General features: G+C 63.5%; 3 protein-coding genes across 3 annotated transcripts in view; 2 read left to right on the forward strand and 1 right to left on the reverse strand.

The window, feature by feature from the left end:
• Window positions 1-3: 3 nt before the first annotated feature.
• On the reverse strand, window positions 4-14793 carry SPNS1 (SPNS lysolipid transporter 1, lysophospholipid). The gene is given in 13 exon segments (XM_075018850.1): window positions 4-1397; window positions 1672-1824; window positions 1827-1842; window positions 4228-4326; window positions 4437-4502; window positions 5278-5467; window positions 8653-8808; window positions 10001-10143; window positions 10229-10295; window positions 11654-11805; window positions 13972-14108; window positions 14213-14278; window positions 14352-14793. Coding segments are annotated over 13 exon segments (1800 nt in total). The 5' UTR covers window positions 14791-14793; the 3' UTR covers window positions 4-1281.
• A 1558-nt stretch (window positions 14794-16351) lies between these two features.
• On the forward strand, window positions 16352-20637 carry LOC142026016 (uncharacterized). Its single transcript, XM_075018766.1, has 4 exons — window positions 16352-16370; window positions 18313-19030; window positions 19327-20102; window positions 20498-20637. The coding sequence occupies exons 1-4, from the start codon at window positions 16352-16354 to the stop codon at window positions 20635-20637; spliced, it is 1653 nt and encodes a 550-aa protein (XP_074874867.1).
• A 42-nt stretch (window positions 20638-20679) lies between these two features.
• The window catches only part of LOC142026078 (myosin regulatory light chain 11), a 5491-nt gene continuing 2502 nt past the window's right edge, over window positions 20680-23668 (forward strand). The window contains exons 1-2 of the mRNA XM_075018902.1: window positions 20680-20697; window positions 22154-22243. Coding sequence (XP_074875003.1) covers window positions 20695-20697; window positions 22154-22243 — 93 coding nt within the window. The 5' untranslated portion in view covers window positions 20680-20694. The remainder of the gene's footprint in view (window positions 20698-22153; window positions 22244-23668) is intronic.

Consider the following 23668-nt stretch of genomic DNA (forward strand, 5'->3'; position numbering starts at 1 on the left):
GGGTGGGGGGGTGAAACGGGGTTTATTTTTTTTTTGGGGGGGGGGGGGGGTAGGAGATGTGGGGCGCCCCATTGGGGGGGTCGGGGAGCCGTCGCCGTGGGGCGGTGGGACCCGCCGTGGGTCGGTGAGCCGTCGCCGTGGGGCAGGGAGCCCTCGCCGTGGGTCGGTGACCCCTTGCTGTGGGTCGGTGCCACTCGCCGTGGGTCACTGACCCCTTGCTATGGGTCAGAGACCCCCCGCTGTGGGTCTGTGCCCCATTGCCGTGGGTCAGAGCCCCCTCGCTGTGGGTCAGCACCACTCGCCATGGGTCAGAGCCCCTCGCCGTGGGTCAGTGCCCCTCGCCGTGGGTCAGTGCCCCATTGCCGTGGGTCGGTGCCACTCACCGTGGGTCAGAGCCCCCCGCCGTGGGTCGGCGCCACTTGCCGTGGGTCAGAGACCTCCGCTATTGGTCAGAGACCCCTCGCCGTGGGTCAGCACCCCTCGCTGTGGGTCAGTGCCCCATTGCCGTGGGTCAGAGACCCCTCGCCGTGGGTCAGTGACCCCCGCTATGGGTCAGAGACCCCTCGCTATGGGTCAGCACTGCTTGCCGTGGGTCACTGACCCCTTGCTGTGGGTCGGTGACCCCCTGCTATGGGTCAGAGACCCCTCACCGTGGGTCAGTGCCCCATAGCTATGGGTCAGAGACCCCCTGCTATGGGTCAGTGCCCCATTGCCGTGGGTCAGTGACCCCCACTATGGGTCAGAGACCCCCTGCTATGGGTCAGTGCCCCATTGCCGTGGGTCAACACCACTCGCTGCGGGTCAGCAACCCCTCGCCGTGGGTCAGAGACCCCCACTATGGGTCAGCGACCCCTCGCCGTGGGTCAGCGAACCCTCGCCGTGGGTCAGCGGTCTCCGCCGTGGGTCAGAGACCCCCTGCCATGGGTCAGTGCCCCATTGCCGTGGGTCGGTGCCACTCGCCGTGGGTCACTGACCCCTTGCTATGGGTCTGAGCCCCCCGCTATGGGTCAGAGACCCCCTGCTATGGGTCAGTGCCCCATCGCCGTGGGTCAGAGACCCCTCGCCGTGGGTCAGCGCCCCATTGCCGTGGCTCAGTGTCACTCGCCGTGGGTCAGCGACCCCTTGCCGTGGGTCAGCGCCCCATTGCCGTGGGTCAGTGTCACTCGCCGTGGGTCAGCGACCCCTCGCCGTGGGTCAGCGGTCTCCGCCGTGGGTCAGAGCCCCCCCGCTATGGGTCAGAGCCCCTCGCCGTGGGTCGGCGCCCCCCCCCACTGCCGTGGGTCAGGCGAGGACGTGGGCCACCGGCACCTTGGTGGGGCGGCCGCCGCGCGGCACCACGATGTCATCGATGACGTCGTCGTCGTCGTCGTCGTCGTCATCGGCGTCGGGGGGGAGGCCTGGGGGGGGGGGGAGGGGCAGATTGGGGGGGGGGTTGGATGACACTGGGGGGGGGGGCTGGGGGGGTCTGGGTGGGTTTTGGGGGGTCATGGGGGGGGTCTGGGTGCTATGGGGGGGGTCTGGGTGCTATGGGGGGGTTACTGGGAGGGGGCGTTAATTGGAATTGGGTGCTGGGGGGGGGTCTTTGGGTGCCGGGGGTGGGTGCTGGGGGGGGGGGGGTTTGGGGTGCGGGGATTTATTTTTTTATTTTTTTTTTGGGGGGGGGTCCCTGACCTTTGGCCTCGCGCCGGGCGCGGCGTCGGTCGCGGGGGAGGGCGTCGGCGGCGGCGAGGAAGAGCCCCCCCCCCAGGGCGGCGGCGAAGGGGGCCAGCAGCAGCGCCCGCTCCAGCGCCCGCGCCCCGCCCTGGAAGGAGGGGGGGGAATCCCCCGCAGGGCGTCGCTCACCTGCCGGGACCAGTAAGAACCAGTCGGGACCGGTACGGAGCGGTCCCGACCAGTACAGACCAGTACAAACCAGTACAAACCAGTACGGACCAGTATAGACCAGTATAGACCAGTATAGACCAGTACGGACCAGTACAGACCAGTATAGACCAGTACGGACCAGTATAGACCAGTACGGACCAGTACGGACCAGTACGGACCAGTATAGACCAGTATAGACCAGTACGGACCAGTACGGACCAGTACGGACCAGTATAGACCAGTATAGACCAGTATGGACCAGTACAGACCAGTATAGACCAGTATAGACCAGTATAGACCAGTACGGACCAGTATAGACCAGTATGGAAAAGGACAAACCAGGATGGGAGAGGGCAGACTAGTACGGAGCAGTATAGACCAGTATGGACCAGTATAGACCAGTACGGACCAGTATGGACCAGTATGGACCAGTATAGACCAGTATGGACCAGTACGGACCAGTATAGACCAGTACGGACCAGTATGGACCAGTATAGACCAGTACGGACCAGTACGGACCAGTACGGACCAGTATAGACCAGTATGGACCAGTATAGACCAGTATGGACCAGTACGGACCAGTATAGACCAGTACGGACCAGTATAGACCAGTATGGACCAGTATGGACCAGTATGGACCAGTACGGACCAGTATAGACCAGTACGAACCAGTATGGACCAGTATGGACCAGTATAGACCAGTATGGAAAAGGACAAACCAGGATGGGAGAGGGCAGACTAGTACGGAGCAGTACGGACCAGTATGGACCAGTATGGACCAGTATGGGATGGGACAAACCAGGGTGGGACAGGACAGGATAGACCAGTATGGGACCAGTATGGAAGAGAGCAGACCAGTATGGGAGAGGGCAGACCAGTACAGACCAGTACAGAGCAGTACAGACCAGTATAGACCAGTACGGACCAGTATGGACCAGTATAGACCAGTATGGGATAGGACAAACCAGGACGGGACAAGACAGGACAAACCAGTATGGGTAGAGGCTGGACCAGTACAGACCAGTACAAACCAGTACAGACCAGTATGGGATGGGATAGACCAGTATGGGAGAGGGCAGACCAGTATAGACCAGTACAGAGCAGTACGGACCAGTATAGACCAGTATGGACCAGTATGGGATGGGACAAACCAGGACGGGACAGGACAGGATAGACCAGTATGGGACCAGTATGGAAGAGGGCAGACCAGTATGGGATGGGCTAAACCAGTATGGGAGAGAGCAGACCAGTACGGGAGAGGGCAGACCAGTACAGACCAGTATAGACCAGTACGGACCAGTATAGACCAGTACGGACCAGTATGGAAAAGGACAAACCAGGATGGGAGAGGGCAGACTAGTACGGAGCAGTATAGACCAGTATGGACCAGTATAGACCAGTACGGACCAGTATGGGATGGGACAAACCAGGACAGGACAGGATAGACCAGTACAGACCAGTATAGACCAGTATGGACCAGTATAGACCAGTACAGACCAGTATGGACCAGTATGGACCAGTATGGAGCAGTATAGACCAGTATGGACCAGTATGGTCCAGTACGGACCAGTATGGACCAGTATGGACCAGTACGGACCAGTACGGACCAGTACGGACCAGTATGGACCAGTATAGACCAGTACGGACCAGTACGGACCAGTATAGACCAGTATGGACCAGTATAGACCAGTACGGACCAGTATGGACCAGTATAGACCAGTACGGACCAGTATGGACCAGTATGGACCAGTATAGACCAGTATAGACCAGTGCGGACCAGTATGGAAAAGGACAAACCAGTATGGGAGAGGGCAGACTAGTACGGAGCAGTATAGCCCAGTACGGACCAGTATAGACCAGTACGGACCAGTATGGGATGGGACAAACCAGGACAGGACAGGATAGACCAGTACAGACCAGTATGGACCAGTATGGACCAGTATGGACCAGTATAGACCAGTATGGACCAGTACGGACCAGTATGGACCAGTATAGACCAGTATGGACCAGTACGGACCAGTATGGACCAGTATGGACCAGTATAGACCAGTATGGACCAGTATGGACCAGTATAGACCAGTATGGACCAGTACGGACCAGTATGGACCAGTATGGACCAGTATGGACCAGTATAGACCAGTACGGACCAGTATGGACCAGTATAGACCAGTATGGACCAGTATAGACCAGTATGGACCAGTATGGACCAGTATGGGATAAGACAAACCAGGATGGGACAGGACAGGATACACCAGTGCCCCCAGTAACCCCCCCCAGTGCTCCCAGTCCCTCCCAGTGCCCCCCAACCCCCTCCCAGCCCCGCCCAGCCCCACCCAGCCCCGCCCAGCCCCGCCCAGTTCCCACCAGTCCGATGAGGTAGGGGCTGCCGGCGTCCCCCAGGAGGTGGGAGGTGACGATCTGCAGCGCCTCGGCCGTCGACCGCCGCGACGGGGCCACCACGTACTGGGGAGGGGGGGGGGGGGGAGGGGGGAGGGGGGGGGCACACGCCCGTCACGTGAGCCGCCCCGCCCGCGTGACGTGGCGCCACGCGCGGCCCCGCCCCCTCCCCGTACCAGCAGGATGTCGCCCACGATGGCCCAGTTGAGCGACAGCAGCGTCTCCCCCAGGAAAATGAAGACCTGGGGGCGGGGACGGAGGGGGTCACGACCCCGCCGTGACCCCCGCCGTGACCCCCGTGACCCCTAGACCCCCTCTATGACCCCCATGACCCTTGACCCCCCCCAGGACCCCGTGCGGCAGGCGGGCGTCCCCATAACCCCCCCGTGACCCCTGATGACCCCTGACCCCCCATGACCCCATCATGACCCCTGACCCCCCATGACCCCATAATGACCCCATGACCCCCCATGACCCTGCCCAGGCAGCAGGCCAGGGGTCCCCACCCCCCCAATGACCCTTGACCCCCCATGACCCCAAGTGACCCCACAACCCCTATGACCCCGATGACCCCAGTGACCCCCATGACCCCTACGACCCCAATGATCCCCATGACCCCTACGACCCCCAATGACCCCATGACCCTCAATGACCCCTGATGACCCCCCATGACCCCTAATGACCCCCACGACCCCCCATGACCCCCCATGATCCCTACAACCCCAATGACCCCCCATGACCCCCAATGACCCCAAATGATCCCCATGACCCCTACGACCCCCAATGACCCCATGACCCTCAATGACCCCTCATGACCCCTAATGACCCCCACAACCCCTATGACCCCCGATGACCCCCCATGACCCCGATGACCCCCAATGACCCCAAATGATCCCCATGACCCCTACGACCCCCAATGACCCCTATGACCCTCAATGACCCCTGATGACCCCCGATGACCCCCCATGACCCCGATGACCCCCCCCCGACCCCCCCGCGCCCCCCCCGTGACCTCACGTAGGCGGCGGGCAGGCAGGGCGTGGCGCAGAGGAGGGCGAGGAGGAGGCAGGGGGCGGCGGCCAGGACCCCGCCCCCGCAGAGGAGGGCGTCGGCCCGCGGCGACCGCGCCCGCAGGCGGCGCGACAGCTCCGCCCCCGCCCCCACCCCCAGCACCCCCGAGGCGCAGGTCAGCACCCCGAAAACCAGGCTGGGGGGGGGGGGGGGGGAGGGGTCAGGTCACCCCGCCCCCCCCCCATTGTCCCCATTGGCCCCTCCCATCCCCCATTGTCCCCCCATTGTCACCCCCCCATTGTCCCCCCCATTTCGTCCCCATTGTCCCCCCCCACCCCCCATTGGCCCCCCCCAATGTCCCCAAGTCCCACCCACCTCCCCCCATTGGCCCCCCCCACCCCCCCATTGGCCCCATTGTCCCCCCATTGTCCCCCCATTGTCACCCCATTGTCCCCCCCACTGTCCCCATTGTCACCCCGTCCCCCCCATTGTCACCCCATTGTCCCCCCCCACTGTCCCCCCCCGTCACCCCCTTGTCCCCCCCTTTTGCCCATCGTCCCCCTCATCCCCCCCCATTGTCCCCTCGGCCCCCCCCCACTGTCCCCGTCCCCTCGTCCCCCACCTCGTCCCCGTTGTCCCCACCCCACTGTCCCCACCCCATCGTCCCCACCCCATTGTCCCCATTGTCCCTGTTGTCCCCATTGTCCCCATCGTCCCCATCCCCCGTCCCCGTTGTCCCCATTGTCCCCGTCGTCCCCATCCCATCGTCCCCATTGTCCCCTTGTCTCCACCACCCCAATGTCCCATCGTCCCCATCCCCACTGGCCCCATCGTCCCCGTCCCATTGTCCCCATCGTCCCCTTGTCCCCATCCCCTTGTCCCCATTGTCCCCGTCGTCCCCATCCCCATCATCCCCGTCCCACTGTCCCCATCGTCCCCATCGTCCCTGTCCCCACTGTCCCCATCATCCCCATTGTCCCCAGCCCATTATCCCTGTCCCCATTGTCCCCATCCCATCGTCCCCATCGTCCCTGTCCCCACTGTCCCCATCGTCCCCATTCTCCCCATTGTCCCCATCATCCCCATCCCACTGTCCCCACTGTCCCATTGTCCCCATCCCCTTGTCCCCATCGTCCCCATCCCATCATCCCCTTGTCCCCATCATCCCCATCCCTTTGTCCCCATCATACACGTCCCCTTGTCCCCATCGTCCCCATCCCATCATCCCCATCCCACTGTCCCCATTGTCCCATTGTCCCCATCCCATTATCCCTGTCCCCATCGTCCCCATCCCACTGTCCCCATTGTCCCCATCATCCCCATTGTCCCCATCGTCCCCATCCCATCGTCCCCATCATCCCCATTGTCCCCATCCCATTATCCCTGTCCCCATCGTCCCCATCCCCTTGTCCTCATCGTCCCCATCCCATCATCCCCATCCCACTGTCCCCATCGTCTCCATCATTCCCATCCCATCGTCCCCATCGTCCCTGTCCCTACTGTCCCCATCCCACTGTCCCCATTGTCCCCATCATCCCCATCGTCCCCATCCCATTGTCCCCATCCCATCGTCCCCATTGTCCCATTGTCCCCATCCCATTATCCCTGTCCCCATTGTCCCCATCCCATCGTCCCCATTCCATCGTCCCCATTGTCCCTGTCCCCATCATCACCATCCCATTGTCCCCATCGTCCCCATCATCCCCATTGTCCCCATCCCATTGTCCCTGTTGTCCCTGTCCCCTTGTCCCCATCCCACCGTCCCCATCATCCCCATCCCACTGTCCCCATTGTCCCATTGTCCCCATCCCATTATCCCTGTCCCCATCATCCCCATCCCATTGTCCCCATCATCCCTGTCCCCATTGTCACCATCCCACTGTCCCCATTGTCCCCATCATCCCCATCGTCCCCATCCCATCATCCCCTTGTCCCCATCATCCCCATCCCTTTGTCCCCATCATACACGTCCCCTTGTCCCCATCGTCCCCATCCCATCATCCCCATCCCACTGTCCCCATTGTCCCATTGTCCCCATCCCATTATCCCTGTCCCCATCGTCCCCATCCCATTGTCCCCATTGTCCCCATCGTCCCCATCCCATCGTCCCCATCATCCCCATTGTCCCCATCCCATTGTCCCCGTTGTCCCTGTCCCCTTGTCCCCATCCCACTGTCCCCATCATCCCCATCGTCCCCATCCCATTGTCCCCATCGTCCCATTGTCCCCATCCCATTATCCCTGTCCTCATCGTCCCCATCCCATCATCCCCGTCCCACTGTCCCCATCGTCTCCATCATTCCCATCCCATCGTCCCCATCGTCCCTGTCCCTACTGTCCCCATCCCACTGTCCCCATTGTCCCCATCATCCCCATCCCATTGTCCCCATCCCATCGTCCCCATTGTCCCATTGTCCCCATCCCATTATCCCTGTCCCCATTGTCCCCATCCCATCGTCCCCATTCCATCGTCCCCATTGTCCCTGTCCCCATCATCACCATCCCATTGTCCCCATCGTCCCCATCATCCCCATTGTCCCCATCCCATTGTCCCTGTTGTCCCTGTCCCCTTGTCCCCATCCCACCATACCCATCATCCCCATCCCATTGTCCCCATCGTCCCATCGTCCCCATCCCACTGTCCCCATCGTCCCATTGTCCCCATCCCATTATCCCTGTCCCCATCATCCCCATCCCATCGTCCCCATCATCCCTGTCCCCATTGTCCCCATCCCACTGTCCCCATTGTCCCCATCATCCCCATTGTCCCCATCCCATTATCCCTGTCCCCATTGTCCCCATTCCATCGTCCCCATCGTCCCCGTCCCCATCATCACCATCCCACTGTCCCCATCGTCCCCATCCCATTGTCCCCATCATCCCCATTGTCCCCATCCCCTTGTCCCCATTGTCCCCATCCCATCGTCCCCATCCCATTGTCCCCACTGTCCCATTGTCCCCATCCCCTTGTCCCCACTGTCCCCATCCCATCATCCCCATCGTCCCCATCATCCCCATCCCATTATCCCTGTCCCCACTGTCCCCATCCCCTTGTCCCCATCGTCCCCATCCCATTGTCCCCATCCCATCGTCCCCATTGTCCCCATCCCCTTGTCCCCATCATCCCCATTGTCCCCATCCCATTATCCCTGTCCCCACTGTCCCCATCCCCTTGTCCCCATCGTCCCCATCCCATCGTCCCCATCGTCCCTGTCCCCATCGTCCCCATTGTCCCCATCCCCTTGTCCCCATCGTCCCCATCATCCCCATCCCATTGTCCCTGTCCCCATCGTCCCCATCCCATCGTCCCATCGTCCCCACCCCACCGTCCCCCTTGTCCCCTCGTGTCCCCCGTCCCCCCCCCCCCCCCGCCATCGTCACCTCTCGTCGCCGTGGCAGCGCCGCCCCTCGTCACACGGCCACCCCTCCCCGCTGGCCAACCGGCACCGGTAGAGGAAGGCGGGAGCCCACAGGGCCAGCGCCCCGGTGACGAAGGCCACCGCCGTGAAACCCAGGGTGGTCAGCACCAGGCTGCGGCTTGGGGGGGGGACACACACGGTGTCACCGGGACCCCCCCCCTTGTCACCGTGTCACCCCCCCCAAAAAAGGGGACGAGGGACGTTGGGCCACCAGGTCAACCCAAGCCTAAAGGGCCACCAGGTCAACCCGTTGAGGGGACAAGGGACACCGGGACCCCCCCAAAAGGGGACAAGGGACACCGAGACCCCTGTCACCCCCCCAAAGGGACAAGGGATACTGGGACCCCCCCCCTTGTCACCGTGTCACCCCCCCCAAAAAAGGGGACGAGGGACATTGGGCCACCAGGTCAACCCAAGCCTAAAGGGCCACCAGGTCAACCCATTGAGGGGACAAGGGACACCGGGACCCCCCCAAAAGGGGACAAGGGACACTGGGACCCCCGGTGACCCCCCCCAAAGGGACAAGGGATACTGGGACCCCCCCCCTTGTCACCGTGTCACCCCCCCAAAAAGGGGACGAGGGACGTTGGGCCACCAGGTCAACCCAAGCCTAAAGGGACATCAGGTCAACCCATTGAGGGGACAAGGGACACCGGGACCCCCCCAAAAGGGGACAAGGGACACTGGGACCCCCGGTGACCCCCCCCAAAGGGACAAGGGATACTGGGACCCCCCCCCTTGTCACCGTGTCACCCCCCCCAAAAAGGGGAACAGGGACGTTGGGCCACCAGGTCAACCCAAGCCTAAAGGGCCACCAGGTCAACCCATTGAGGGGACAAGGGACACCGGGACCCCCCCAAAAGGGGACAAGGGAGACCGGGACCCCCAAGAACCCCCCCTGTCACCCCCCCAGGGGGACAAGGGACACTGGGACCCCCTGTCACCCCCCCCAGACCCCCCCAAGGGGACGAGGGACATTGGGCCACCAGGTCAACCCATTGAGGGGACAAGGGACCCCAGGACCCCAAGTGACCCCCCCAAAAAGGGACAAGGGACACCGAGACCCCTGTCACCCCCCCAAGGGACCCCCAAGAGCCCCCCCCGAGGGGACAAGGGACACTGGGACCCCCTGTCACCCCCCCAGGCCCCCCCAAGGGGACAAGAGACATTGGGCCATCAGGTCAACCCAACCCAAAGGGCCACCAGGTCAACCCATTGAGGAGACAAGTGACATTGGGGACACCCCCCCCCCCCCCCCCCCCAAAAAAAAGGGACAAGGGACACCGGGGCCCCCCCCCCCAAGGACTCACTTGGTGGCCAAAACCCGCAAATCGGTGGCCCAGGAGGTGCGGGGGAGGGGCGCCTCGGGGGGTCTCTCCAGCCCCCCCCGGGGGGGGTCGCTCACCACCGTCACCAGTAAAGCCACGGCCACGGCTCCCAGCGCCGGGGTCACCTGGGAAAAAAAAAATTTTGGGGGGGGGTCAGGGGTCAGGGGTCACCTTTGGGGACAATATTTGGGGGGGGGACACGACACTCACGCGCAGGGCCCAGCGCCAATCGGTGGCCACTTCCTTCACCTTGGCCCCCACGATGTAACCCAGCCCGCTGGGGGGGGGCAAAAAGGGGGGCGGGGTCAGGGGGGGACCCCAAATCCATGGAGACACCCCCCCCGAGTCAGAGAGACCCCCCCGCCCCCGCTGTCCCAAAATGGCACCCCCCCCCATGGCACCCCCCCAAATGTCCCCACCCAATGTCCCCCTCCCCATAAATGCCGCCCCCCAAAATGGCCCCCACCCCAAATGACCCCCCCAAAATGGCCCCCGCCCCAAATGTCCCCCCCAAATTTCCCCCCAAAAGTCACTACCCCCAAATGCCCCCCCCAAAATGCCCCCCACCCCAAATATCCCCCAAAGTGCCCCCCAATGTCCCCCTAAATATCCCCCCAAAATTACCCCCAACCCAAATGTGCCCCCCCCCAAATTCACTCCCCCAATGGTCCCCCCGAAAAGGTCCCCCCCAAAATGTCCCCCCCAAATTCATTCCCCCCAAATGCCCCCCCAAAATACCCCCCAATGTCCCCCCCAAATTGTCCCCCCAAATATCCCCCCCAAATACCCCCCACCCAATGTGCCCCCCAACATGCCCCCCCCAAATTTCCCTCCAAAATTACCCCCACCCAATATCCCCCCCAAATGCCCCCCACCCAAAATGCCCCCCACCCCAAATATCCCCCCCAAAATTCACTCCCCCCAATTGCCCCCCCAAAATTGCCCCCCCCAAAACGCCCCCCACCCCAAATATCCCCCCAAATGCCCCCCACCCAAAACGCCCCCCACCCCAAATATCCCCCAAAAATGTCCCCCCATACTTGACCCCCAAAATGCCCCCCACCCCAAATATCCCCCCAAAATGACCCCCCAAAACACCCCCCACCCCAAATATCCCCCCCAAAATGTCCCCCATACTTGACCCCCAAAATGACCCCCACCCCAAATATCCCCCAAAATGACCCCCACCCAAAACACCCCCCACCCCAAATATCCCCCCAAAATGCCCCCCACCCAAAATGCCCCCCACCCCAAATATCCCCCCAAAACACCCCCCACCCCAAATATCCCCCCCAAAATGTCCCCCCATACTTGACCCCCAAAATGACCCCCACCCCAAATATCCCCCCAAAACACCCCCCACCCCAAATATCCCCCCCAAAATGTCCCCCCATACTTGACCCCCAAAATGACCCCCACCCCAAATATCCCCCCAAAATGACCCCCCCAAACCACCCCCCACCCCAAATATCCCCCCCCAAAATGCCCCCCACCCCAAATATCCCCCCATAAATGCCCCCCCCAAACACCCCCCACCCGAATATCCCCCCAAAATGCCCCCCCAAAATGCCCCCCACCCCAAATATCCCCCCATAAATGCCCCCCACCCCCCCCCAAAAATCGCCCCCTCCCCACCTGCCGAGGGGGACGGCGAGGTAGAACCCCCCCAGGGCGCGGCTGCGGGCGACGCCGGCGCAGAGGTCGGCGATGAGGGTGGGGGCCACCGTGGAGTAGGACGCCTCCCCCACCCCCACCAGCGCCCGCCCCACCAGCAGCACCCAGAAACGCTGCGGGGGGGGGGGGGAATGGGGGTCAGACCCACGGCACCCGCCGGTGACCCACGGCCACCCCACGGCCACCCCATGGCACCCACGGGTGCCCCATGGCCACCCCATGGCACCCACCGGTGACCCACGGCCGCCCCATAGCACCCACGGCCGCCCCACGGCTGCCCCATGGCCCCCACGGGTGCCCCACGGCCACCCTATAGCACCCACCGGTGACCCACGGCCACCCCATGGCTGCCCCATGGCACCCACGGGTGCCCCACAGCTGCCCCATGGCACCCACGGGTGCCCCACGGCCACCCTATAGCACCCACCGGTGACCCACGGCCACCCCATGGCTGCCCCATGGCACCCACGGGTGCCCCACAGCTGCCCCATGGCACCCACGGGTGCCCCACGGCCACCCTATAGCACCCACCGGTGACCCACGGCCACCCCATGGCTGCCCCATGGCACCCACGGGTGCCCCACAGCTGCCCCATGGCACCCACGGGTGCCCCATGGCCTCCCTATAGCACCCACCGGTGACCCACGGCTGCCCCATAGCACCCACGGCCGACCCACGGCCACCCCATGGCACCCACCGGTGACCCACAGCCGCCCCACAGCCACCCCATGGCACCCACGGGTGCCCCATGGCCTCCCTATAGCACCCACCGGTGACCCACGGCTGCCCCATAGCACCCACGGCCGCCCCACGGCTGCCCCATGGCCCCCACGGGTGCCCCACGGCCACCCTATAGCACCCACCGGTGACCCACGGCCGCCCCATAGCACCCACGGCTGCCCCATGGCAACCACGGCTGCCCCATGGCACCCACGGGTGCCCCACAGCTGCCCCACATCACCCACGGGTGCCCCACGGCCACCCTATAGCACCCACGGCCGCCCCACGGCTGCCCCACGGCACCCACGGGTGCCCCACGGCCACCCTATAGCACCCACAGCTGCCCCACAGACACCCCATAGCACCCACGGCTGCCCCATGGCACCCACCGCTGCCCCACAGCTGCCCCATGGAACCCATGGGTGCCCCATGGCCTCCCTATAGCACCCACTGGTGACCCACGGCTGCCCCATAGCACCCACGGGTGGCCCACGGCCACCCTATAGCACCCACCGGTGCCCCACGGCTGCCCCACGGCTGCCCCATGGCCTCCCTATAGCACCCACCGGTGACCCACGGCTGCCCCATAGCACCCACGGGTGCCCCACAGCCACCCTATAGCACCCACAGCTGCCCCACAGTCGCCCCATAGCACCCATGGCTGCCCCATAGCACCCACGGCTCCCCACGGCACCCACAGCCACCCCACAGTTGCGCCATGGCCACCCCACAGCACCCATGGCTGCCCCACGGCCACCCCACAGTTGCCCCACAGCACCCACAGCCATCCCAGGACCACCCCACACATCACCCGAGGCTGCCCCACACCCGCCCCACACCCGCCCCACATCGCCCACCCCACGGCCGCCCCACGACCACCCCACATCACCCACAACCACCCTGGGGCTGCCCCCCACGTATCCCAACGCTGCCCCACGGCTGCCCCACACCCGTCCCACACCCGCCCCACGGCTGCCCCACACCTGCCCCACACCTGCCCCACATCACCCACCCCACAACCGCCCCACAACCGCCCCACATCACCCACAACCACCCTGGGGCTGCCCCCCACGTATCCCAACGCCGCCCCACGGCTGCCTCACATCTGCCCCACACCCGCCCCACGGCCGCCCCACATCTGCCCCACGGCCGCCCCACATCACCCGCCCCACAACCACCCCACATCACCCACAACCACCCTGGGGCCGCCCCCCATGTATCCCAACGCCGCCCCACGGCTGCCCCACATCCGCCCCACACCTGCCCCACACCCGCCCCACGGCTGCCCCACATCACCCGCCCCACAACCACCCCACATCACCCACAACCACCCTGGGGCCACCCCCCACGTATCCCAATGCCGCCCCACGGCTGCCCCACACCCGCCCCACACCTGCCCCGCGGCTGCCCCACATCGCCCACCCCACAACTGCCCCACAACTGCCCCACATCACCCACAACCACCCCAGGACCGCCCCCCACGTATCCCAACGCCGCCCCACGGCTGCCCCACATCCGCCCCACACCTGCCCCACATCTGCCCCACGGCCGCCCCACACCTCTCGCGGGACGAAGCTGCTGGCCAGGGTGACGGCGGACCAGAGGGCGATGCCGAGGCAGAGCAGGCGCTTGCGGTCGTGCCGGTCGCCCAAATAACCGAAAACGGGCGCCAGCACCATGTAACTGCTGATAAACACTGGCAAGGGGAAGCCGTGGGTCAGCCCCACACGTGTGGGGCAGCCCCACACGTCCCCTCTCTTAAGCGCGGCCGGCGGCGGGTGGGGGGGGGGGGGAACGGACCCGTTTGCAAAAGACCGGAGCTGCCGTCCCCGATGCCGAAAAAATCCTCGACTTCGGGCAAAACGCCTGGGAAAAAAAACGAGATGTGGGGAGATGTGGGGCCGCCCCACGGCCGCCCCACGGCCGCCCCCCAACGTACTGGCGACGGTGAAGCGGTCCATGTAGTTGAGGAGGTTGACGTAGCAGAGGACGGCCACCGTCAGGCGGGCGCGGGCGAGGGAGACGCCGTGGGGCAGCGCCGTGGGGCGGGCGACGCCGTGGGGCAGCGCCGTGGGGCGGGAAGGGGAAAGGGGGGATCCGCAACCCGGGTCTTCGGCGCCGGTGTCGTCGGCGCGACGCAGCACCGGCCCCGACGCCATGGGGCTGCCGCTGTGGGGCAGAGACGATGGTGGGGGGGGGGGGGGGTTTGACATCGCGACCCACGGACGGCTGCCCCACGGAGACCCTCTGCCCCATAGCGAGGCCGGCCCCGCAGAGTGCCCGGCCCCATGGCTCTCCTGCCCCATAGACGAGTCCAAAATCCGGCTCTCTGCCCCATAGCTGACACCCCTGCCCCATAACTGCCCCCCCCGCCCCATAGCTGCCCCCCAGCCCCATAACTTCCCCCAAAACCCAGCCCCATAGCCGCCCCCCTGCCCCACAACTGCCCCCCCAGCCCCATAACCGCCCCCAAAACCCAGCCCCTGCCCCACAGCTGCCCCCAGAGCCCAGCCCCACAACTACCCCACAACTGCCCCCCCAGCCCTACAACTGCCCCATTCCCCCCCCACAGCCCCCAGCCCCATAACTGCCCCCCCAGCTGCCTCCCCAGCCCCCCAACTGCCCCCCAAATCCCTTCTCCTGCCCCATAGATCCCCCCCAAGTGCCCCCCCAATCTCCCCCAGCCCCACAACTGCCCCCCCCAGCCCCACAACTGCCCCCCAACTCCCTCCTCCTGCCCCATAGATCCCCCCCAGGCCCCCCAACTGCCCCACAACTACCCCCGCAGCCCCCCAACTGCCCCATAACTGCCCCCCCAGCCCCACAACTGCCCCACAACTGCCCCGATATCCCCCAACCACCTCCCAACTGCCTTCTCCTGCCCCATAGATCCCCCAAGTGTCCCCCAAATCCCCCCCACTCCCCCAAATCCCCCTCCCCAGCCCCCCAGCTGCCTTCTCCTGCCCCATAGATCCCCCCCAGGCCCCCCAAGTGCCCCCCCAGCCCCACAACTGCCCCCCAACTCCCTCCTCCTGCCCCATAGATCCCCCCAGGCCCCCCAACTGCCCCACAACTACCCCCCCAGCCCCACAACTGCCCCATAACTTCCCCCCCTGCCCCACAACTGCCCCCCAACTCCCTCCTCCTGCCCCATAGATCCCCCCCAGGCCCCCCAACTGCCCCACAACTACACCCGCAGCCCCCCAACTGCCCCATAACTGCCCCCCCAGCCCCACAACTGCCCCACAACTGCCCCAATATACCCCAACTGCCCCCCAACTGCTTTCTCCTGCCCCATAGATCCCCCCCAGGACCCCCAACTGCCCCCCCTGCCCCACAACTGCCCCATAGATGCCCCCCAGCCCCACAACTGCCCCCCAAGTCCCTCCTCCTGCCCCATAGATCCCCCCAGGCCCCCCAACTGCCCCACAACTACCCCCCCAGCCCCACAACTGCCCCATAACTGCCCCCCCAGCCCCACAACTACCCCCCAACCGCCCCCCAACTCCCTCCTCCTGCCCCATAGATCCCAAGTGCCCCCCCAGCGCCCCCCCAGCCCCACAACTGCCCCATAGATCCCCCCCAACCCCCCAACTCCCCCCCCCCCCCGCCCCACAGATCCCCCCCACCCCCCCCCTTCCGCTGGGTCCCGACCCCCCCACCCCTCCCCCACCCCCCCGCCCCCCTCCCGCCCCCCTCCCGTGACTCCCCGTCACGTGACACCCCCCAAAAACCTCCCCCCCCCCGTTACCCGCCGGCCAAGACGCTGCCGCGGCGGCGCCCACGTGACCCGCGCCTCTTCTCTGCCGGGGTCACGTGAGCGCGTCGCCACGTGACCGAGGTCGCGGACACGCCCCCCGGCACCACACCCCCCCCGGCTCAGGCCCCGCCCTCTTCCGGCTGCGGAAATGAACCAATGGGGAAGAGGCGCCGCCGGAAATGGAGGGGAGGGGCGGTGGTGACGTCACGGGGAGGGACGGGGAAGGGCGGAAGCGGGAACTGGGAGCGAACTGGGAGGAAACTGGGAGAGAACTGGGAGGGAACTGGGAGAACTGGGAGGAAACTGGGAGGGAACTGGGAGGAAACTGGGAGCGAACTGGGAGGAAACTGGGAGAACTGGGAGGAAACTGGAAGAACTGGGAGGAAACTGGGAGGAAAGTGGGAGCGAACTGGGAGGAAACTGGGAGAACTGGGAGGAAACTGGGAGGAAAGTGGGAGCGAACTGGGAGGAAACTGGGAGAACTGGGAGGAAACTGGGAGGAAAGTGGGAGCGAACTGGGAGGAAACTGGAAGAACTGGGAGGAAACTGGGAGGAAAGTGGGAGCGAACTGGGAGGAAACTGGGAGAACTGGGAGGAAACTGGGAGAACTGGGAGGAAAGTGGGAGGAAAGTGGGAGCGAACTGGGAGGAAACTGGGAGGAAACTGGGAGAACTGGGAGGAAACTGGGAGGAAACTGGGAGGGAACTGGGAGCGAACTGGGAGGAAACTGGGAGGAAACTGGGAGGGAACTGGGAGCGAACTGGGAGGAAACTGGGAGGAAACTGGGAGCGAACTGGGAGGGAACTGGGAGCGAACTGGGAGGAAACTGGGAGAACTGGGAGGAAACTGGAAGAACTGGGAGGAAACTGGGAGGAAAGTGGGAGCGAACTGGGAGGAAACTGGGAGAACTGGGAGGAAACTGGGAGGAAAGTGGGAGCGAACTGGGAGGAAACTGGGAGAACTGGGAGGAAACTGGAAGAACTGGGAGGAAACTGGGAGGAAAGTGGGAGCGAACTGGGAGGAAACTGGGAGAACTGGGAGGAAACTGGGAGAACTGGGAGGAAACTGGGAGGAAAGTGGGAGCGAACTGGGAGGAAACTGGGAGAACTGGGAGGAAACTGGGAGGAAAGTGGGAGCGAACTGGGAGGAAACTGGGAGAACTGGGAGGAAACTGGAAGAACTGGGAGGAAACTGGGAGGAAAGTGGGAGCGAACTGGGAGGAAACTGGGAGAACTGGGAGGAAACTGGGAGGAAAGTGGGAGCGAACTGGGAGGAAACTGGGAGAACTGGGAGGAAACTGGGAGGAAAGTGGGAGCGAACTGGGAGGAAACTGGAAGAACTGGGAGGAAACTGGGAGGAAAGTGGGAGCGAACTGGGAGGAAACTGGGAGAACTGGGAGGAAACTGGGAGAACTGGGAGGAAAGTGGGAGGAAAGTGGGAGCGAACTGGGAGGAAACTGGGAGGAAACTGGGAGAACTGGGAGGAAACTGGGAGGAAACTGGGAGGGAACTGGGAGCGAACTGGGAGGAAACTGGGAGGAAACTGGGAGGGAACTGGGAGCGAACTGGGAGGAAACTGGGAGGAAACTGGGAGCGAACTGGGAGGGAACTGGGAGCGAACTGGGAGGAAACTGGGAGAACTGGGAGGAAACTGGAAGAACTGGGAGGAAACTGGGAGGAAAGTGGGAGCGAACTGGGAGGAAACTGGGAGAACTGGGAGGAAACTGGGAGGAAAGTGGGAGCGAACTGGGAGGAAACTGGGAGAACTGGGAGGAAACTGGAAGAACTGGGAGGAAACTGGGAGGAAAGTGGGAGCGAACTGGGAGGAAACTGGGAGAACTGGGAGGAAACTGGAGAACTGGGAGGAAACTGGGAGGAAAGTGGGAGCGAACTGGGAGGAAACTGGGAGAACTGGGAGGAAACTGGGAGGAAAGTGGGAGCGAACTGGGAGGAAACTGGGAGAACTGGGAGGAAACTGGAAGAACTGGGAGGAAACTGGGAGGAAAGTGGGAGCGAACTGGGAGGAAACTGGGAGAACTGGGAGGAAACTGGGAGAACTGGGAGGAAACTGGAAGAACTGGGAGGAAACTGGGAGAACCTGGGAGGAAAGTGGGAGCGAACTGGGAGGAAACTGGGAGAAGTGGGAGGAAAGTGGGAGCGAACTGGGAGGAAACTGGGAGGAAACTGGGAGAACTGGGGAGGGAACTGGGAGGAAACATGGGAGAACTGGGAGGAAACTGGGAGAACTGGGAGGAAACTGGGAGCGAACTGGGAGGAAACTGGGAGGAAACTGGGACTGAACTGGGAGGAAACTGGGACTGAACTGGGAGGGAACTGGGAGGAAACTGGGAGGAAACTGGGAGAACTGGGAGGAAACTGGGAGAACTGGGAGGAAACTGGAAGAACTGGGAGGAAACTTGGAGCGACTGGGAGCGAACTGGGAGGAAACTGGGAGCGAACTGGGAGGAAACTGGGAGAACTGGGAGGAAACTGGAAGAACTGGGAGGAAAGTGGGAGGAAAGTGGGAGCGAACTGGGAGGAAACTGGGAGGAAACTGGGAGCACTGGGAGGGAACTGGGAGCAAACTGGGAGCACTGGGAACGCTGGTTTTGGAGTATTGGGAGCACTGGGAGAACTGGTTTCAGACTCCGGGAATACTGGGAACACTGGGAACACTGGTTTTGGTCACTGGGACTACTGGGAGCACTGGTATCACTGGTTTCAGAGCCCTGGGATCACTGGTGTCACTGGTTTTGGTCACTGGGAGCACTGGGAATACTGGTTTTGGAGCACTGGTGTCACTGGGATCACTGGTTCGGAGCCCTGGGACTACTGGGAGCACTGGTGTCACTGGTTTATGTCACTGGGAGCACTGGAACACTGGTTTTTGTCACTGGTGTCACTGGTGTCACTGGTTTTGGTCACTGGTGTCACTGGTTTCACTGGTTTTGGTCACTGGGAGCACTGGGAACACTGGTTTTTGTCACTGGTGTCACTGGTGTCACTGGTTTTGGTCACTGGTGTCACTGGTTTCACTGGTTTTGGTCACTGGAGCACTGGGAACACTGGTTTTTGTCACTGGTGTCACTGGTGTCACTGGTTTTGGTCACTGGGAGCACTGGTATCACTGGTATCACTGGTATCACTGGTTTCAGAGCCCTGGGAGCACTGGGAACACTGGTTTTTGTCACTGGGAGCACTGGGAATGCTGGTTTTGGAGTCCTGGGAGCCCTGGGAGCACTGGGAGCACTGGTTTTGGAGCACTGGTGTCACTGGGATCACTGGTTTCGGAGCCCTGGGACTACTGGGAGCACTGGTGTCACTGGCTTTTGTCACTGGGAACACTGGTTTTTGTTACTGGGAGCACTGGTGTCACTGTTTTTTGTCACTGGGAGCACTGGGGAACACTGGTTTTTGTCACTGGTGTCACTGGTTTTGGTCACTGGTTTTTGTCACTGGTGTCACTGGTTTTGTCACTGGTGTCACTGGTTTTGTCACTGGTTTTGTCACTGGTTTTGTCACTGGTGTCACTGGTTTTGTCACTGGTTTTGTCACTGGTTTTGTCACTGGTGTCACTGGTTTTGTCACTGGTTTTGTCACTGGTTTTGTCACTGGTGTCACTGGTTTTGTCACTGGTTTTGTCACTGGTTTTGTCACTGGTGTCACTGGTTTTTGTCACTGGTGTCACTGGTGTCACTGGTGTCACTGGTTTTTGTCACTGGTGTCACTGGTGTCACTGGTTTTGTCACTGGTTTTGTCACTGGTTTTGTCACTGGTTTTGTCACTGGTGTCACTGGTTTTGTCACTGGTGTCACTGGTGTCACTGGTGTCACTGGTTTTGTCACTGGTTTTGTCACTGGTTTTGTCACTGGTTTTGTCACTGGTGTCACTGGTTTTGTCACTGGTGTCACTGGTGTCACTGGTGTCACTGGTTTGTCACTGGTTTTGTCACTGGTTTTGTCACTGGTTTTGTCACTGGTTTTGTCACTGGTGTCACTGGTTTTTGTCACTGGTGTCACTGGTGTCACTGGTTTTGTCACTGGTGTCACTGGTTTTGTCACTGGTGTCACTGGTTTTGTCACTGGTTTTTGTCACTGGTTTTGTCACTGGTGTCACTGGTTTTTGTCACTGGTTTTTGTCACTGGTGTCACTGGTGTCACTGGTTTTGTCACTGGTGTCACTGGTTTGGGAGCCCCCCCTCCCTGACTTCGCCCCCTCCCCCCCCACCCCCCGGAGCGGGGGAGGGGCGGGTGGCAGGTGCTGGGGTGCCCCCCCCCCTCCCCTCCCCCCCCCCGTTTCTATTTTTAACCCTTTTCTCCCTTTAAGGGCACCCAGGGGCCCCCTCAAGGCGCCTTTTTTGGGGGGGGGGGGGGAAGGACCCCCCCAAGAAGGGCGTCGCCCGGGGTGGGGGCTATTTTGGGAAGAGCCACACCCCCCCCATCCCCCACCCCTGGGGGGGGGGATAAAAACCCCCCGGAGCCACCGGGACCCCCCGAGGGAGACGCTGGGACCTCGCGTCAGCCATGGTGAGATTTTGGGGACCCCCCCCCCAGGGACCCCCAAATTTTTTTGGGACCCCCCCAGACCCCTAAATCCCCCTCTGGAACCCCAAATCCCTCCTGGACCCCCCCCCAGGGACTCCCAAAATTTTTTGGGACCCCCCCCCCAGGACCCCAAATCCCCCCCAGGGACCCCCAAATTTTTGGGACCCCCCCGGGACCCCAAATCCCCCCCTGGAATCCCAAATCCCTCCCGGACCCCCCCCAGGGACCCCAAAATTTTTTTGGGGACCCCCCAGGGACCCCTAAATTCTTCTGGGACCCCCCCTGGTCCTTAAAATTCTTCTGAGACCCCCCCCAGGACCCCTAAATCCCCACCCAGGGACCCCCAAATTTTTTTGGGGAACCCCCCCGGGACCCCAAAATTCTTCTGGGACCCCCCCAGGGAACCCCAAAATTTTTTGGGACGCCCCCCAGGGACCCCCAAATTCTTTTGGGACCCTCCCGGACCCCAAAATTCCCCCCCCAGGCACCCCCAAATTTTTTGGGGACACCCCCCTCCGGACCCCTAAATCCCTCCTGGACCCCCCAGGGACCCCAGAATTTTTCTGGGACCCCCCCCCCCCAGGACCCCAAAATTCTTCTGGACCCCCCGTCCCGTCCCCAAATTCCTCCTGGGAAACCCCCCGGGACCCCAAAATTTCTTTTGGGACCCCCCCCAGGACCCCCAAATCCCTCCTGGCCCCCCCCCCTCCCCAGGTCCTTAAAATTTTTCTGGGGACCCCCCCCGGACCCCCCAAATTCCCCCCCAAAAGCCCCCCCCCGACTCCTCACCCCTCCCCCACCCCCAAATCTCCCCCCAAATCCCCCCCACCCCTCCCCACCCCTAAAATCCTCCCTAAAATCCCCCCAAATCTCCCCCAAATCCCCCCCAAATCCCCCAAATCTCCCCCAAAATGCCCCCAACCCCGACCCCTCCCCCCACCCCTCCCCACCCCTAAATCTCCCCCCAAATCTCCCCCAAATCTCCCCCCAAATCCCCCCCACCCCTCCCCCACCCCCAAAATCCTCCCTAAAATCCCCCCAAATCTCCCCCCAAATCCCCAAATCTCCCCCAAAATGCCCCCAACCCCGACCCCTCCCCCCACCCCTCCCCCACCCCTAAATTTCCCCCAAATCTCCCCCAAATCCCCCCACCCCCCACCCCGACCCCTCCCCCCACCCCTAAATCTCCCCCTAAATCTCCCCCAAATCTCCCCCCAAATCCCCCCAACCCCCACCCCGACCCCTCCCCCACCCCGACCCCTCCCCCCACCCCTCCCCCACCCCCCAATCTCCCCCCAATCTCCCCCAAATCTCCCCCCAAATCCCCCCAAATCTCCCCCCAAATCCCCCCACCCCCCACCCCGACCCCTCCCCCACCCCTCCCCCACCCCCCACTAACCCCCCTCTCCCCTCCCCTCCCCCCCTCCCAAAAAAAAAGGCCCCCAAGAAGGCGCGGCGCCGCGCGGCCGAAGGCAGCTCCAACGTCTTCTCCATGTTCGACCAGACCCAGATCCAGGAGTTCAAGGAGGTGGGGGGGGGGGAGGGGCGAGGGGTGGGGCGGGGGGGGGAGGGGCGGGGGGAGGGGCCAAGGTGGGGGGAGGGGCGCCCTTGGAATCTTGGGTTTCCTTCCACCCCTCCCCCGCCAACACCTGTTTTTTGGGGGGGGGAGGGGAGATTTTTTTGGCCTGTGGGGGGAGGGGTGGGGGGAGGGGGCGTGGCCGCCTTCCCATGAGCCTTTGCGACCCCCCCCCCCCAAAAAAAAAATTTTTAGGCTTTCACCGTCATCGACCAGAACCGTGATGGCATCATCGACAAGGATGACCTCAGGGAGACTTTTGCTGCCATGGGTAAAGGGGGGCGTGGCCGGGAGAGGCGTGGCCGGGAGGGGCGTGGCTCGAGGGGGCGTGGCCCCCAATGGGCGTGGCTAAAGGGGGAGGGGGTTGAAAGGGGGGAGGGGGTTGAAAGGGGAGGAGGGGGAGAGGGAGTTGTGGAGGGAGGGGGCGGGGCTTGGGGAAAGGGGCGGGGCTTTGGGGGAGGGGCGTGGTTTGGAGGGGAAGGGGTGGGGCTTGGAGGGGAAGGGGTGGGGCTTGGAGGGGTGGGGCGGGGCTTGGAGGGGCGTAGAGGGCAGAGTGGGCGTGGAGGGAGGGGCTTAGCAAAAAGGGGTGGGGCTCAGTGGGAAGGGGTGGGGTTTAGAGGAAAGGGGAGGGGCTTAGCGAGAAGGGGCGGGGTTATAGAGGAAAGGGGCGGGGCTTGGGGAAAGGGCTGCTGGTAGAAAGGGGAGAGGTTGGCGGAGAAGGGGGCGGGGCTTAGAGGGGAGGGGCTGGCGGAAAGGGGTGTGGCTTAGAGCAAAGGGGAGGAGCTTGGAGCGAAGGGGTGGGGCTTAGAGCAAAGGGGCGGGGCTTGGACGTAATGTGTCGGGCTTAGAGGGAAAGGGAGTGTCTTGGAGTGAAGGGGTGGGGCTTAGAGAGGGAAGGGGTGGGGCTTAGAGCGAGGAGGAGGGGCTTAGCGAGGGGAGGAGGGGCTTGGGGAGAAGGGGCGGGGCCCCTGGGGAAGGGGCGTGGCTCCAGCATAAGGGGTGGGGCAAAGGGGGGGCCCCACGGTCTTTTGGGAAGGCAACCCTTGGGGTGGGGTGGGGCAGGAAGGGGCGTGGCCTGCGGCAAGCGGGCGGGGCTTGCGGCGGGCGTGTCCCCGAGCCCAACCCCGCCCCCCCCCCCCCCCCTTTCCCCGGCCAATCAGGGCGGCTGAACGTGAAGAACGAGGAGCTGGACGCCATGATCAAGGAGGCGGCCGGCCCCATCAACTTCACCGTCTTCCTCACCATGTTCGGCGAGAAGCTCAAGGGTGAGGCCCCGCCCCCCTTCTTCCCCTGCCCCACCCCTGGGGGGCGGGGACACACCCAGGGGTGACCCCGCCCTCCTCCCCCCCCCCCCGCCCCGCCCCCAGGCGCCGACCC

Source organism: Buteo buteo, chromosome 31 (genome assembly GCF_964188355.1).
Source record: "Buteo buteo chromosome 31, bButBut1.hap1.1, whole genome shotgun sequence".
Taxonomy (NCBI): Eukaryota; Metazoa; Chordata; class Aves; order Accipitriformes; family Accipitridae; genus Buteo; species Buteo buteo.

Excerpts from the sequence above, each read along its gene's own strand:
- LOC142026016 (XM_075018766.1), top strand. Across the intron at positions 19,031-19,326 it reads CACTGGTGTCACTGGTTTAT|AGCCCTGGGAGCACTGGGAA; the intron begins GTCACTGGGAGC and ends CACTGGTTTCAG. Across the intron at positions 20,103-20,497 it reads TGGTGTCACTGGTGTCACTG|GGCACCCAGGGGCCCCCTCA; the intron begins GTTTGTCACTGG and ends TCTCCCTTTAAG.